Genomic DNA, 15,938 nt, shown 5'->3' with positions numbered 1-15,938 from the left:
GTGTAATATGTAGACTGTAGATTTTTAATTTTAACAGGAAGCTGGAACAATGTGTTTTTGGTCTTTGGAATACAACATTTTTCTTTTTATATCACTTGGATCTGTGAGTAGTTTAAAACATCCATCAATAGTAATTTATTAATCACAGTTTAATAATAGATGATAGGTAATTAAAATAAAATTGCAAACATATTTCTAACAGATAATATAAAATATTTCACTTTTAAAATGTCATAAGTTTTAAGTGAATATAATGATTAATTTATTTTGGTCAAACTTTATATCCTATTTTTTATCTTCTATATTTTATTATATCCATTCCAAATTTGATTAAAACCTGTTAAGTAAACTTTTAGATTAAAATTTTTAATGTTAACATTAAATTATGAGTTATAATTAAAAAGTTATATTTATAATAGTAGGCAATTAGGTAATTAATTTTGTACAAATTCAACTGTTGTAACCTCTGATACAGTTCCCAATTACTTATCTGAGTAATGTTTGATTATTAAATTCACATGGTAGATTAGAATTTAAAAAGTGTATAGGTCTTTATTCAATTGCATGTAACTGTTGAAGTATATTGTATATTATATAAGCCCATGTGGCATGTATACAACATATTTTGAAGTGTGTTAAAAATCAAAAACGTTTGTGAATTTTTATTGTTTTACTCTTTTCAATGATTTTTTTATTATTATTAATTGTGTTCAACATTAGTCATAGGTCCTATTCACACCGCTGAGTGAATAAAATAAGGTTTTTGTATCAATTATTACGTGAGTTATTATAATACTTGGTAATATTTTAAGTCAATTTTACACATCTGTTTTCTGTGTAGAAAGTACAAAATAATGATTTATTGTTAGATTCATTTTATTTATTAAGTATAGATCCTAATTAATTTTTACATTTTATAGTTTTATACCTATTTATTTATTTTTATAAATTAATGGAATTCGAACCACTTCGAGTGATAACATTGCTATAATCATAATTCATAAAAAAAAATTATAATAACATTTTTTTTTTTTTTTAGGTTCTTTGATTCCATTAGAATTATTTACGAAGAACTTAGTATTTTATTGTCAAACCCTATTTATACAAATTGAACATTTTATAAATCTTTAATTACAAAAAAAATTGCAAATTTTCGTTATTTTGTCAACATTTGAAATTCAACTGTTTATAAAAAAATCAAAATTTGATCAAAATTGCTTTTGGGTATAACGAGTGTTCTTTGTTTTTTTGTAAAGAAATTTGAACATTGTTGAGTAGTGTTAAGAACAGTTTTTACTTAAGACAAATATTATTTTTTTAGTTTTTGTTAACTTTTAAACTGCTCAAAAAATAGACAGCTAATTGATTACTTATTATCAACACATAATAGGCCAAAAGAAAAAGACTCCAAGAAACTCCAAGTGACTAAGCATAGTATTTTCAAGTTAAAAGTTTTTTTATCGATTTTATAGTTATGATCATTTATAAAAAATTAGTTAAATTTTAAGAGTGATTTAATTTCTATTTTACTGAATAATAATTTTTCTATTTAGTGTTTTAAATTCTGAACGGAGTAGTAAATGTTTTTATTTTACTACAATGTATATTTCTTTAGTTTTAATTTTTATATCTTTATTACCTTTTGGAGTATGAAAAATACTTTGACTTTAAACTTTAAGGATAATTTTTGGTAAAAAAAGTGGGTACCTATAACTGCTCTGCTGTATATTAGACATTAAGTGGAACTCGTTATTTGAGTAAATCACTATAATGGATGTTGTTAAATTAGAATTTATATATATGATACATATTATATATATACGATGAAAAACTATTCCGAGTGAAGATTGTCTAAATGTTAATAACCATTGCTACAAAACAATAATTTCAATAAAAATATCATATTTGCATGAAAATTCCAATTTTTCCTTTTTTGTTTTTTTTCAGTTTTAAGAAAACGGTATTGGGAGTTTTTAATTTTTACTTCTTTAAGGTACAAAACTTAATCCAATTTTCTATCCATAACCATCTTCTAATTGAAAGTTTAAGTATTTTATTGGCTATTTATTATATATAATACACACACACACACACACACACATTGTAAAATCAATCCATTAATCGTTCTGCTCCGAATTTAAAATTACTTGTACTTTCTTAATAGTTGGGAAAAAAAATTAATGATAAATAAAATTTTGTTTTTTTTTTGCATGTAACTCAAAAACAAATAACCATGAATGATTGAGATTTTCAAATGTATAAAGTTTTACAATATTTTCGTACACTATTTTGAAAATTCAGTTTTTGTACTTAATATACACACAATTCTGTGTGGTCTTAATTGTTTTAAATGCAATGTTGGCAATATTTCCCCATATAGGTCTTATTACTATTATTTCATCATTATTTTATACACATAGAAACTAATATGTACATTATTTCGACTTACATATTGTATTTATATAATTCTGTACAATGAACAATTCTGCAGCCGTTTTGAATACATAATTATCGAAAAAAATTTATTTTAGTATAGAATTTAAAAATTATTGGATTTATTGTATTTGATATTCTGTTTCGGACACTAATGGTCAATTCCGTTATAATTAGAGATACCTATATTTTGTGATTATAACACATTTTTTCGGAATCGGTTACCGGTTTTTGGGCTTTTTAGAATTAGTGTTAACTGATTACCGGTTACCAAAATAATCTCTAAAAATGTGGTTACCGGATACCAGTCTGGAAGCGGTTTTAATTCTTTAAGATTATCGGTAACCGCTTCGGAACAGGTTTTTATTATTTTTTTTTTATTTTTTTTAATATAGTGCTTTATCACAGGAAAATAATGAAAAATAAATAACATTAAACATTTTGTAAAAAAATTATTTAATAGAGGAACAATTTAAAAAAATTAATAAATTGATAAATATTCAACAAATTTTCTACATTTAGTGATATATTCTACCAGCATTGTTTGTGCACCGATAATATTCCGCTTGTTAACTCAATGGTTATTTTTGTTTTGATGTTTTGGTGTTCTTACATTTTTAAACTTACATTGTGGTTCTAAAAATTTAAAATAATTATTATTAATTATTGTAACGTTATTAATTGGTTTTGACTTTCTGAGATTAACGGCTTTGATTAATTAACAGGTTCCAAAAATAAATGGTTAACGTTATAGGTTTTCCCCTTTACTGAAATACGTAATTATCGGTAATTAGTAACCGCTTCTCAAAATTGAGACAAAAAAACCGGGAAGCGGTTACCAGTCCAAAAATTAGTTATGGTAACTGGTTACTGGTAAAAGTCGGTTACAGGTTTCAAGCCCTGCATTTTTATATACAAAAATTAGCTTCATTTTAAAGCCAAAAAATGGTATTTTTTGAATTTTCATTTTATGATAGAGTGATTATAATGTAGGTATAGTAAAAACTAAAAATTGAAGTGTTTTTATTCTACATGCTACCTATTGCATTTGTTTTGTAGACACAGCTGCAAGTCAACATAACTTAACCGAAAGCCACCCACAAAAAAGTTATGTGTTGTTCTTACGAATTGTAAATTGTCCTTGTTAGTTGTTAGTACATATTTTTTATAAATATATAGGTACCTAATATGTTTTTAAACTTTTTAGAACTTAGTTGATATTTATGATTCATGATTGTAATCATTGCGACCTTTGGGCATTAATTTTAGATTTGATAATAGAATAGGTATTATGGGTATGGGTATCATTATCACGTGCAATAGAACTTGATTGATAACGGTCCATAAATAAAATTAACCGATGCTTTATGTATTGTGTTGCAATATACATGCAATAATTTTTTTTTTATTATTATTATTATATAATATTTATTCTGCATACTCGTAAACACGTATTACTAGTTATTAATATTATTATTATTATATAATGAAATAATATAATACTCAGCGATAATCTATAAATATATAATACAGAAAAATATAGAAAAACTTCGTTAATGGTAACCTTTTTTTAATATGATTTAAAAAAAAACATAATTGTATAATCAATTATGCATTTATGCCGTTGTATTGTTGCCGAGTATATCTATTTTTAGATTTGTCTGTTAAGTTATTGTTAAACAAAATTGAAAATCAGGAAAGTCGCTCTGTACTATTTAGTATGTGACTATAATAGGTGTTAATAACACCTATACACCTCGTCGTTTGACTAAAAGATCTGTTGTAATGCAAAAATCAGTGAATATGAAAAACGATTCTGATCGGTGAATTCTATTAGCCATACATTTCCTGTCACAATACGATTGAAAACGTGTTACCTTTTTTTTTTTTTTTTTTTGAGGAGGTGGGCATCATATAGAACGCTCGAAATTAAATATGAAATATGACCGCCGACCCAAATAAACTAATACTAATTAGAACTGTTGAGAACGAAATTCTATGCAACGTACGTTGGCACATATTATTATATAAGTTCCGTGTAGATATATGACTTGTGTGTTTCATATATGTCCACTTCTCAAGACACTTCTCTCATCCGTATAATAATTCTGTATTTGTAGGATTTTAAATCAAATAAAATTCTCACCCACGTTCGCGGAGGTTGGATGTAAGTCTTGCCGTCTTGGTTATTTTTCATTTTATTAAAATATATAAACGTAAAATGATTCATGGGCATAACACGAGAAACCGCGTACCTTATCGTACTGATGAGAGTCTGCGAGTAATGAGTACCTATATATGGTCCAATTATTTTCATTCCAAACAATTCGATATCGTAATTTATATAGATGATCATTATTGATGAACTCAGCAATGTATTATTTCAAACATAACAACAAGTAATCGTTAAACTTAAAGTTTGGATTGCTATATGTAATATCAGTGGCTCCCAAACCATGCACTATAGGAGGATCCCTCAAGCTCTCTCTAAGCGGAAACCGCGGTCTACTGCTCATAATAAAATACAATTTAAAATGTATATAATTTTTGTTTTTGTTCCGTTTTTTGTGGTAGGTATGCACAGCGCCGTGACTGAATTTGGTACAAAAAAAGGGCTCCGCCGAAATAAAAGTGTAAGAACCGATGCTATAATATTGTATTATATTATATTTTTGATAACCAAATACATTTGGATTTTCAGACTGCTGTATATTTGGCAACGTTGCATGAAATTTTACAAACTAAGCGTTCTCAATCGCAATAGTTAAAATGATATCGATCATAATGACTAGCGTTCTTAATCGTATTTCTACCATACTATTCTTAGAGTATTCTATTATACCTACCTACATTAATACTACCTACTATCAGTAATTTATTGTACTATAAAAATAATACGATTGGTTGAATTAATATTTTCCAAACAACAAATCGCATAAATTATAAATTAAAAATGATCATATTTTATTTCATATAAAAATATTAATTGCCATAACAGTTGTAGCGTCATTTCGGTTTCAATGATAAAGAGGCAAAGTTTCGACCAACCCGTATTATAGTGAACAAAAATCACTCGCAACCTATAAGTGTCCATTTTTTTTTAAAATTATAAATCAAAATCAATACTCATCTCACACGATTATACATAATATAAAATATAGCTCAAGTGTATGGCAAACACACACAGGGAGCTACATAATAGTAGTGTATCCTTATCGAACGTGGTACCCTAAGAAGGTTTAATTGTCAGTAAATAGTAATGTAACTGTATACGTTTTATTTATTATATGGATTATATGCAAACATTTAAATTTATTAAGTAATTGAATTAATATTATAATATTATAATAAAACGAAGACAACTTATTTACATGGTGAAGCGTCAAGTATTTTGTGGTACCTACGCTGTCCGTGGTCACATATCTCGTGATTAAACTGATTTTTACGGCGGTTTGATAACATACGACTGCCGCGACAGAGTTTTTGCAAACACACACTTAACCTTACCGTAAAAATAAAGTTCTGTGAAACAAGAAATAAACTTTAGTTTTTACATACCGTAAGTTTCGTATCTATACGTCGATATCATATGTTTAAATAAATATAAAAAAAAAATTTAATAAGATGTGGTCACTTATTGACCAAAGGTATTTATATACTTTCGATAACCCATGTCTTTTTTAACCGATCATTAAATACGATAAATTAATTTACCTTACCCGATAAATGATATTCGGAACGCATGCGCACAAACATGTTTTGGTAAATAACATAAACGGAGTTTTTAACTACTGCTGGTATTGACGTATTGTGCGAAAACTCTAATGAATAAAGATAAAATGCTTTAACAAAAATTATAGCACTACTACTCGGTACCTACGTGACAAAATATAGTATCTACCTCAGCAGGCGTTATTTTAAATTTCTCTTTAAAGGTAAATTAAAATACAATACTTAAGAAGACTGCCATGTAACGCTATATACTTAAAAAATGGAAAAATAGTTAAAAAATAATTACTATTTGAGATTTCTTAGAAATCAACGAATATATTTAAAAAATATTTGTTTTCTTTTTAGAATTTTAATCGTATTGATAATGATATGTTCCACTATAATAGTACGCGCCACTGCACTGTAATAAAAATAATGAATAAAAATATATACTTAACCATGTTAAGTAAATGTGTACATTTAAAGCATTATTCAGTATTTAAAATAAATAAATTATTATTTAAATTTCCTTAGAAATTAGGTACTTTTTATGATCATATTTCGCATCTTGTTGACACGTGTTAATGTGTTACGTTATGAAGCTGCATTTTGAATCATTTACCTATGAATAAATTATGTTTCAAAAGTGATTATATAAAGATTAATATTGCCATCCTTAATTTTATAATAAATGTATACTAAATTTAAAGACTTTCTAAATATTAATAAGTTATATTTAAGCTACCTATCTAATAAAATATGCATATTGTAATAATAAATATTATACACTATACTGTACTGCTTTAATAATAAAGATTTTTATAATTTTATGATAGGTTATAGAATAACACACCTTATATTTTAACATTTCGAAACAAAAAACAAAAACGTATTTTTACTAAAAATCATAAAAAATAAATATATTTTCAAAAAATTGAATAGATTTTGAAATAATGAGTGACGACGTTTGATAAAACATTCACTCTGTATATAAAATTCTGAGTGACAATACTTGGGAGTCGGGTTGTTTCAGCGCGTTGATTAAGTGTCACTACAGACGTAGTTCAAAGTTCAAGAACAATAATATGTGTACACAAAACCTATTTCCAAATAATTGCTTCATAAAATCATGCCAAATGATAAAACATATTAACATTTAAATTTCATTCATGGCATTTTAGCTCATATCAGACTCAGATTAATTCCCTAGTATATACTTGGCTAGTAAGCCCATAAAGGCATATTCAGGCCTATTCGATGTTTTACTTTTGGAAGACTAATTAATGTTATCTTATTATACCTAATAGAAGTTTGATGATGAAAAGTTGAATTTATTGATTTGTTTTCTATCCTGACGAGATACAATATCGTTTTATATAATATATTATAACAAATACTATACCATGTTGTATGTATTTCTGAAAAATAACCCGATCGTAAATTATTGTTTTTATTATTGTAATATCCATGTTAAATAGAATATAATATACATAATACTAACCATATTTTTAAGACTTATTAGGTGAAATTTGTTTTGAATTATTATTTTAACGATGATGCTTACCAATTTAACTATGTTGAAAATGAGAATTTATGTAAAATATAAATGAAATCATTTTTATAATATTGTTTTATTTTTGAATTTGTTATTATGATTATCTATGAATAATTACCACGGATAGAGCACTGGATTAAAAACAAAACCCATTACTCGTTATCCTTTGCATCATAATATAATTTAAGGACATAATAGTTATCTCAAAATTAACTATTAAGAATATATAATACCATAAAAAATGACAATCTTAAAATGGCTACAATTTCAAAACAAGATTGATGGTTCAATTCTGACTATGCTCATAGCTTTCATAGTTTATAAAAGATAATATATGATGTTATATTTTAATAATTATAAGACGTATAATACAAATTCTGTAAAAAATCTGTAACACTATGTACGCATTATTAATTATAGAGTTTTTTTACGGTATACGTACATTTGCTTCAAAATGTTACGAGCTAAAATCACTATAAACGCACATAAGTACGATACCGCGAAATCAAAGATAATTATGTATCACACAACACTCAATCGTTAATAATTATCGATGGGTTGATAATTATTAGAGCATTCTATTAAACAAAAATTAAAACTGCAGTTGGCCATTTGCTATTCCGAGGATAAGACGGTTAACTCGGCGAAGGTCTATAATAAAATACACAGGTTTGTTAAATTCAGTTTATAAACTTTTTAGAGAAATTTCATACCATTGGCGTAGTATGAAACTTGGTCTTGGTAGTCACGTGGTTTAAATAGGAACTGGAACCCTTTAAACACAGAAATTAAAAATTATTAAATAGTGATGATGCTACCTATAGAATTTTTTTTACATTTTAAATCACATAATATTCAAAATACATTTATTAAGGTACAAACATTTATTTTATTTAAAAAAAGTACTGTGCAGGTTTTTAAATGATAAAGGTCCTATGGCCACCCAACTTGGATATATTTTGGGAACTAATGGTCTTGGCCTAAATTATCATAAAGTACGAGATTAGTAGATTGTAATTAATAAGTTAATAACAATAATTTATTATATAAAATTTTAATAATTTGTATATAATATACAATATAGGTAAATTGTTGTATTTTAATAATAAAAAAATAAATGATTTGTAATTAATAATTTTATAAATTAATTTTAATATATCCATAGAAATTTAAGTTGACATTGGATTGTCTCCACTCAGAATCGTTTTTCACATTGTGTAATTTTTCATCACTCAATTCAAATTGAACATACTAATATTATAATTATCTATATACCAGATACCTACTCAATAACGAGGTATACTCGAAACCAGCAAAGTTGATTTAGGTATAGGTACGTAGTTTTTGTTTTATATGTTATATATGATATAAATATACATTAAACATTTTTTCTTCTTTATTTAGATATTCATCATTAAAACAGCGTTTCTACAATGGACAGAAGGCTGATGAATATAAGCATATTAGGTTTAGGATTTATGTTTGTGTTTACATCTTTTTTGACCGTAAGCAATATCGAGGTAATAATACTATAACAATTTTATTGTACACTATTATATTTTAGTAATACAGCTATGAAAAAAATAGGTATACTCGTATATTAGCTACTATAACCACGCTTTAATAATAATTAGCCATCATATAAGTTATTTAAAAATACCTATGATAAGTAAATTTCTAGACGGGCTTTAGAAAATATTTGAGAAATTTGCACAAACAACCTTAGACGCAGTTCATGCGTCATTACTAAAACTTACTAAACATTTAGTTTTAATAATGTTTTTGTATAGAAATATACGATGTATTATTATAATGAAATTGAATTAAGACTTTAAAGTCGATAAATTAATAATATAATATCATCTACATAATATACATATCATATAACACTTATTATGTTATACTTCCACGAACTTAGGATATTCTTGAAATGGTACTATATATTATACATAATCTATTATATTGATTTCAGAAAACAGTATTGAAAAGTATCGAAAAAGAAGATCCCTCATTTACCGGCGACGGGTATACTAGTCTATGCATCATATATGGCGTGTTTGCTCTATGCAACTGGTTGGCACCGACAATAATTGGCATGATTGGTAGTCGAAAATCTATTTACTTGGGATCGATATGTTACGTGTACGTTCATACTGAAACATTTATATTATTTATACGCTATAATTTTAAGTATTTGAATAGTTAAGATTGTCTATATGTCTATATAATATCTCGTATTCTATTTATTTTATGATATTACACCATACGCGTATTCCATCTTATGCTTAATAATGTTTACAGAGCATTTTTGACGCCGTTCCTCTGGCCGTCCAACATTCTGCTGTATACCATGTCTGTGTTGCTAGGTTTCGGCGCATCAATTATTTGGACAGGGCAGGGCACTTACCTAACCATGAACTCGGACTTGTCGACCATATCTAGAAATTCAGGAATATTTTGGGCCATGTCGAAAATAAGGTATTTTTATGTTGTGTTAGTGGTATCTATTAATTTATAAATTTAAGTTTGAACGATAGGACTGGGAGAAACGGAGTTTGTTAAATTTTAGATGACATCAACAAACATTTTATAATATGATATAAAATAATATACTTTTCTCATCCCGTTTATATTTGCAGCATATGTATCGGAAATGTTTTTGTGATATTGGTGCTCCGTGACAAGACTGAGTTGAACGAATCCACTAGAATGTTAGTGTTCACTGTGTTGGCAGTTGTGTGTGGTTTTGGCACGCTGATACTGATGATCTTGCGTCCGTCCGTGGACGCCGAAGACAAGGAAAACGAAGTAAATTTTCAAAAACCAAACAGTATGATCCCCAAAAAAGAACTCAAAGATTCAATGAGGCTTTTGATGACCAAAGACATGCTTTTGCTGAGTACATTGTTCTTGTTTACCGGTAGGTGAAACGTACAATGTCCGTGAAATAATTAGGTATACACCATAAGCGGTTCACTGATAATGTTATGGCATTAATTGATAGTTGGTTTCTACAAAAAGAAGTTAAGTAACTGAGATACTATGATGTATATAAAAACCAAGTGTAAAAAAGCCAAAAACAAAATCAATACGAAAAATAAAATTAAGGTTTATATTTATTTTGTTTTATGAACTTAAAAATAAATAATATAAAATTAAAAAGTTATAAGTTATTATAATTTAAATATAATATTGGTAAATAAAAAGTACTTAATTAGGAGGTATTCATGCAATTAGCACTAGACACTTGATCTCAGTTTTTAATTTACATACATAAGTGCCTACACTACTATACATACTTGACTTGCAATCAATGTTCATCTTAAAATAATTCTATTTTAGATACCTAGGTATAATTCAGTTTAAAGATACTCGTATTCGTAACGAAACAAAGTTTTTATGTAATTTCTGAATAAATAATAAAAATATTAATTATAAAAACCAACGAAGCCCATTATTATGGACTACGACCAGAAACTATTTTTGTATTATTTTAATCATCTCAACCTAGAAAATTACTCTCTATTTTGTTGTAATACAGTTCCAATACCTATACTCCTACTACTAAAAAATATATTTTTATGTTTTTTTTTAATTATTATAAACTTTACCTTCTCAAAGGTTTGCACGTATCGTTCTATAGTGGTGTATACAGTTCGTGTATAGCGTTCACGAAGTCTATGAGCACTAATACCAATCAACTGTTAGGTTACACAGGAATACTGGTCGGAGTCGGTGAAGTCACAGGTTTGGATGCACGTTAATTATTACTTATTAGTAATTACTATTAAATGTATTATACATAATATATATTATGGACAATAAGGTATGAATTATATCTGATTGTGATGCATTTGCGATGATTATAGGTGGTTTGTTATGCAGCATTTTAGGTAAAAAGTCTCCGAGATCCGATTCAAAGTTCAGTGGTCTAAGTCGTTCGACCGTGATAATTATCAGTTTTTTAATCAACATCGTAGCTTACGGCTTGATCTTTGTAAATCTACCAAATGATTCTCCGTTTGGCGATTCTTACACCAAATCGTTTATCAAACCTAAGTATGCAATTTATTTTTTTTAAAATTCATCATCTAAAAGTTTTTGGTTAGCTTTTATAGTACTATTATTTCCATATATTACAGTGTTATCTATATTATTAATTATATAATTATTAAACAATCGAAAAAACAATGTTGGTAGCTGGACCACATTAGTATACTACTACTACTACAGTAATTGCTTATTTATAAAAAATAATATTTTATATGACGGTTTTATAATAGCTATATACATACACACACACACATATATATATTTATATACCAGGTGATTCATTTAACGTACAACATTCTTTGTTTCAAACTACAAATATTTTTGAAAATATTTAATATTTATTCTTTTAAAATTAAAGATACCATATTCTATGTGTAGAAAATATGTACTATCGTGTCTTATTTATTTTAGATTCTGAACGGAGTGATGAATGTATTGATTTTACAATGATGTATGTTTTTTTTTTTGTGTGTGTCTGTGTACAGCATAACTAGTCGAAATAATGCTCCAATTTCAAACTATGGGGGTGGTTTCCGATGTAAAAGTGAATATCCTTGGTACATTATAGAGGTAAAAAGTAAATATTTTCCAACAGTTTTCAAAAAAATTGAGAAAAACAAAAAAAAAATGACGGAAAAACGGGAATTTTAACGCAAAACCAGTTTTCGTCAAAATCGAATTTTTTATTTTGCTATAACTCAAAAACTAATCGATGTAAATACTTGAAATTTTTCTCAAAATGTTTATATTAGCGTTCTCCATACACAGTTAAATTTTCAAAGAATTTTGACTTTTTTTGAACTATTTATAGACAATTGAAATTTTCAATTTTTCTAAATATTTTTTTTTTAAATAACGATAAAAAATTTTTGGCTGATCAGAAAATCTTGAAAATTTAATATAAGGTTTCTTATAAGTTGTTTTTAAAGTGATAAAAAAAAATCCGAAATCGTTAGTCACAGTTTTTTTTTATAAGTGCTTAAAGTTCTAATTTATACGAAATATGTCAAAATTGCGAAAATTTGCAAATAATTTTGTGGTTGGAAAATCGTAAAATTTTTTTCTTTTATAACTAAGTTTTGAAAATTTGGTACATGGTTCTCCATAATTTTTTTTTCAAATATCTGTAAAAAAAACTCTACCGGATTCAGACAAAAAATTTTTATGAGTGTTTGAATTTTAAAGTTTTACAAAACCGCGTTAAATAACGGTTTAGCCTCAAACGATTTTAAATATTTATTATTATTCAAAAAGTATAAGCCGTAGATACTTGAAAATTTTACCAGTTATTTAGATTGGCGTTTTCTTTACATGATTTAATTTTCAAAATATTTTGAGTTTTTTTGAGCTATTTATTTATTTATTTATTTATTTTTTTTTTTTTTTTTTTTTCAACCGAAGGTTGGTTACAACTCCAATTCTCCATTCTAACCGATTACTCGCCTTTTCTTTAAGTTCCTTAAAGGTTTTAACTTTTGCATCACATTTAATTTGTCCTATATAGGAGTTTCGGGGACGTCCTGCAGTTTTCTTTCCTTCTATCATACCTTCTAATATTATATTATGCAATTCTTCTGGGTGTCTCAAAGCATGCCCAACCATTTTCCATCGTCTTTCTCTAATCGCATCTATGAGTGTGCGTTTTTCTCCCACTGTTCTGAGTACTTCTTCATTCGTTTTCCGCTCTATCCAGCTTATCCTTTCCATACGTCTCCAACACCACATCTCGAAGGCTTCTAGTTTTGTCTTTTCAGTATCATTTATTACCCAAGTTTCACATCCGTATGTTGCAACACTCCATACATATGTTTTTATAAGTCTCTTCTTGATCTTGAGATGTATCTTTTTGGATGTGAGCAACTTATGTTTTTTACTAAAGGCAGTTTTTGCCATCCGATGTGATTTTGCTTCCTAGGTATGAAAATTTCAGAAATTTCAGCTATTTATAGACAACTGAAATTTTCAATTTTTCTGAAAAATTTTTTTTGATGTGTCGATAAAATTTTTTTGGCCCTATCAAAATACTTGAAAACCTTATACGAAGTTCTTCATATGTTATTCTTATAGTGATTAAAAAATTATAAGAATATATAGGCACAATTTTTTTTTATTAGCATTTGAAGTTCAAATTTTGACAAAAATTCGTCAAAATCATGAATATTTGCAAATTATTTTGTAGTTCAAAATTCATAAAATTGTTTGTATTTATATCTAACGTTAAAAAATTCAACACTAAGTTTTCCATAAGTTTTGATTCAAAAAGCTATAGAGACAATTTGAAGCGTCATTATAGGAAAAATGTTTTAAATTTTTATGAAATCGCGTGACGATAACGATTTATCCTCAAACATATCTATGATAATATAAGGTATTATGAATTATGATAACTACATGCAATGTTTTTAGAAAAATTGATTAACCATGCTTTTTGCAAATGCGTCCTAATTGAAAAATAAAATATTTGTTTCAAATTAGAATACATGGCAATATTTAAATATAATATATCCTAGACTGACAAATCATCTCCGTTCAGAATCGTTTTTCGTATACAATGATACCTATCATTGCATTCAAATGTAACCTACCCTAGTCCGAGGTCCACCCCACCTCCTAATGTACAGCAGAGCGGTACCCACTTGCCCGCTTTTTTTAGTCCTGAGACGTACTAAAGATCATTTTCGCGAATATTTTTCCGATTATGGAGAAGTATATGTGTGTGTTTTTTAAAGACGGTAACCGTTTAGGGTGGTTTCTGTTGAAATGATTGCGATGAGGATTCCTGATAGATTCTTTTGTTTTTGATAAGACACGTATTTCGTTTTGAAAAATATTTAATTACATTGTATTGGATTTCTGTTATATTTTTCTGTCTTAATTACTATTAAGTATATTATTATTTGCAGTCAATATTTGGCTGTATTTTGCGGTTTCCTCTTGGGTTTAGGAGACAGTGGTTTTACCACGCAAATATATAATATCATTGGAGTAAAATACTCGGATAACAGTTCTTCCGCCACGTCATTGTTCATGTTTATGCAGGTAGTTTAACCTTAAATGGAACAATTTTACTTGATACTTTTTTGATTATTTTTTTATAATATAAACTGATTGTTTTTCAGGCAATGTCAGCAGCTATTAGTTTCTTTTACAGTAATCAGTTTGGAATCTATGCACAACTTATCATATTGATCATCGTAATGACCATTGGTACTTTATCGTTTCTCGTAGTGGACAAATTTATTTCAATTTAATATTATAAGAATAAGAATGATGATAATTTTCTAATTTCAACACGTTACTTACGTTTAAGTGTATTAGCGTTATTGATAGTATTATAAAATACTTATTGACTGATTGTATTACCTGTATTTTTAAAATCAATTAGAAGTACCTGTACATATGATAATAACGACTGTCCAATAGTAGGTATGGGTGATCTACTTTTCCGCCAAAATCGAACTTTCCGTTTACCGCCACCACAAATTTCAGTTTCTATATTTTGGTAACCCCTTGGTAATGATTTTTAAAATAACAAAAATAATTAGGTAATCAATTTTTAATTAAATATATGATTTTACAAAAAACAAACGTAACAAATGTATATCGGCATATTTCTCCCCTTTTATACTGGTCAATTAAATTTTGCTTTTTTTTTGTCGTCTTAAAATTTGGTTTCGCGGTGTTTTTTGTTCACCGACGCTGCTTATTTTGCAATAATTTATAATTTCTGAAAATGCAAGTGCCCAAAGTTTTGAAAGATAAATCTTCAGAAATATATATTTCTACAAAATAATCAGCAACTTTTGTAGTCTTTCATCGATCGGACACTCGCTCATAGTCATTGATAAAACAATCACTTCACAATATTTAATTAAAAATTGGTTATCTAATTATTTTTGTTATTTTAAAAATCATTACCAAGGGGTTACCAAAATATAGAAACTGAAATTTGTGGTGGCGGCAAAAGGAAATATATATTTTTGTACTGGCGGTAAACGGAAAAGTCAATTTTGGCGAAAAACGGTGACGCCCGTAGGTATATTTACTTAAAATCATAGAATACATTCAAATTTTCAAGATTTCAATGCATCTATGAAAAATAATTACCAATCTTAAATTGAAATTTTAAAAGTACGAGTGTAATAAAATTTGAAAAATAAAATATAAAAATCAAAATTATTTATTA

General features: G+C 27.0%; 1 protein-coding gene across 5 annotated transcripts; it reads left to right on the top strand.

Moving 5' to 3' along the window:
- Window positions 1-414: 414 nt before the first annotated feature.
- Window positions 415-15,938, top strand: LOC114131540 (UNC93-like protein MFSD11). 5 transcript variants are annotated; one of them, XM_050197579.1, is made up of 11 exons: window positions 415-779; window positions 8,120-8,368; window positions 8,865-9,032; window positions 9,104-9,204; window positions 9,672-9,841; window positions 10,001-10,177; window positions 10,339-10,619; window positions 11,321-11,446; window positions 11,569-11,758; window positions 14,656-14,791; window positions 14,872-15,938. In XM_050197579.1, the coding sequence occupies exons 4-11, from the start codon at window positions 9,133-9,135 to the stop codon at window positions 15,001-15,003; spliced, it is 1,284 nt and encodes a 427-aa protein (XP_050053536.1). In that variant the 5' UTR covers window positions 415-779; window positions 8,120-8,368; window positions 8,865-9,032; window positions 9,104-9,132; the 3' UTR covers window positions 15,004-15,938. The 5 variants fall into 5 exon arrangements, with proteins under 5 accessions (XP_050053536.1, XP_027852589.2, XP_027852590.2 ...); XM_027996788.2 differs by having other exon boundaries at window positions 419-779; window positions 9,104-9,219; XM_027996789.2 differs by lacking the exon at window positions 8,120-8,368 and having other exon boundaries at window positions 419-779; window positions 8,978-9,032; window positions 9,104-9,219.

Source organism: Aphis gossypii, chromosome 1 (genome assembly GCF_020184175.1).
Source record: "Aphis gossypii isolate Hap1 chromosome 1, ASM2018417v2, whole genome shotgun sequence".
In the NCBI taxonomy this organism is placed as follows: domain Eukaryota; kingdom Metazoa; phylum Arthropoda; class Insecta; order Hemiptera; family Aphididae; genus Aphis; species Aphis gossypii.
Note: the sequence above shows the minus strand (reverse complement) of the source record. Positions and strands in the feature narration are given on the sequence as shown.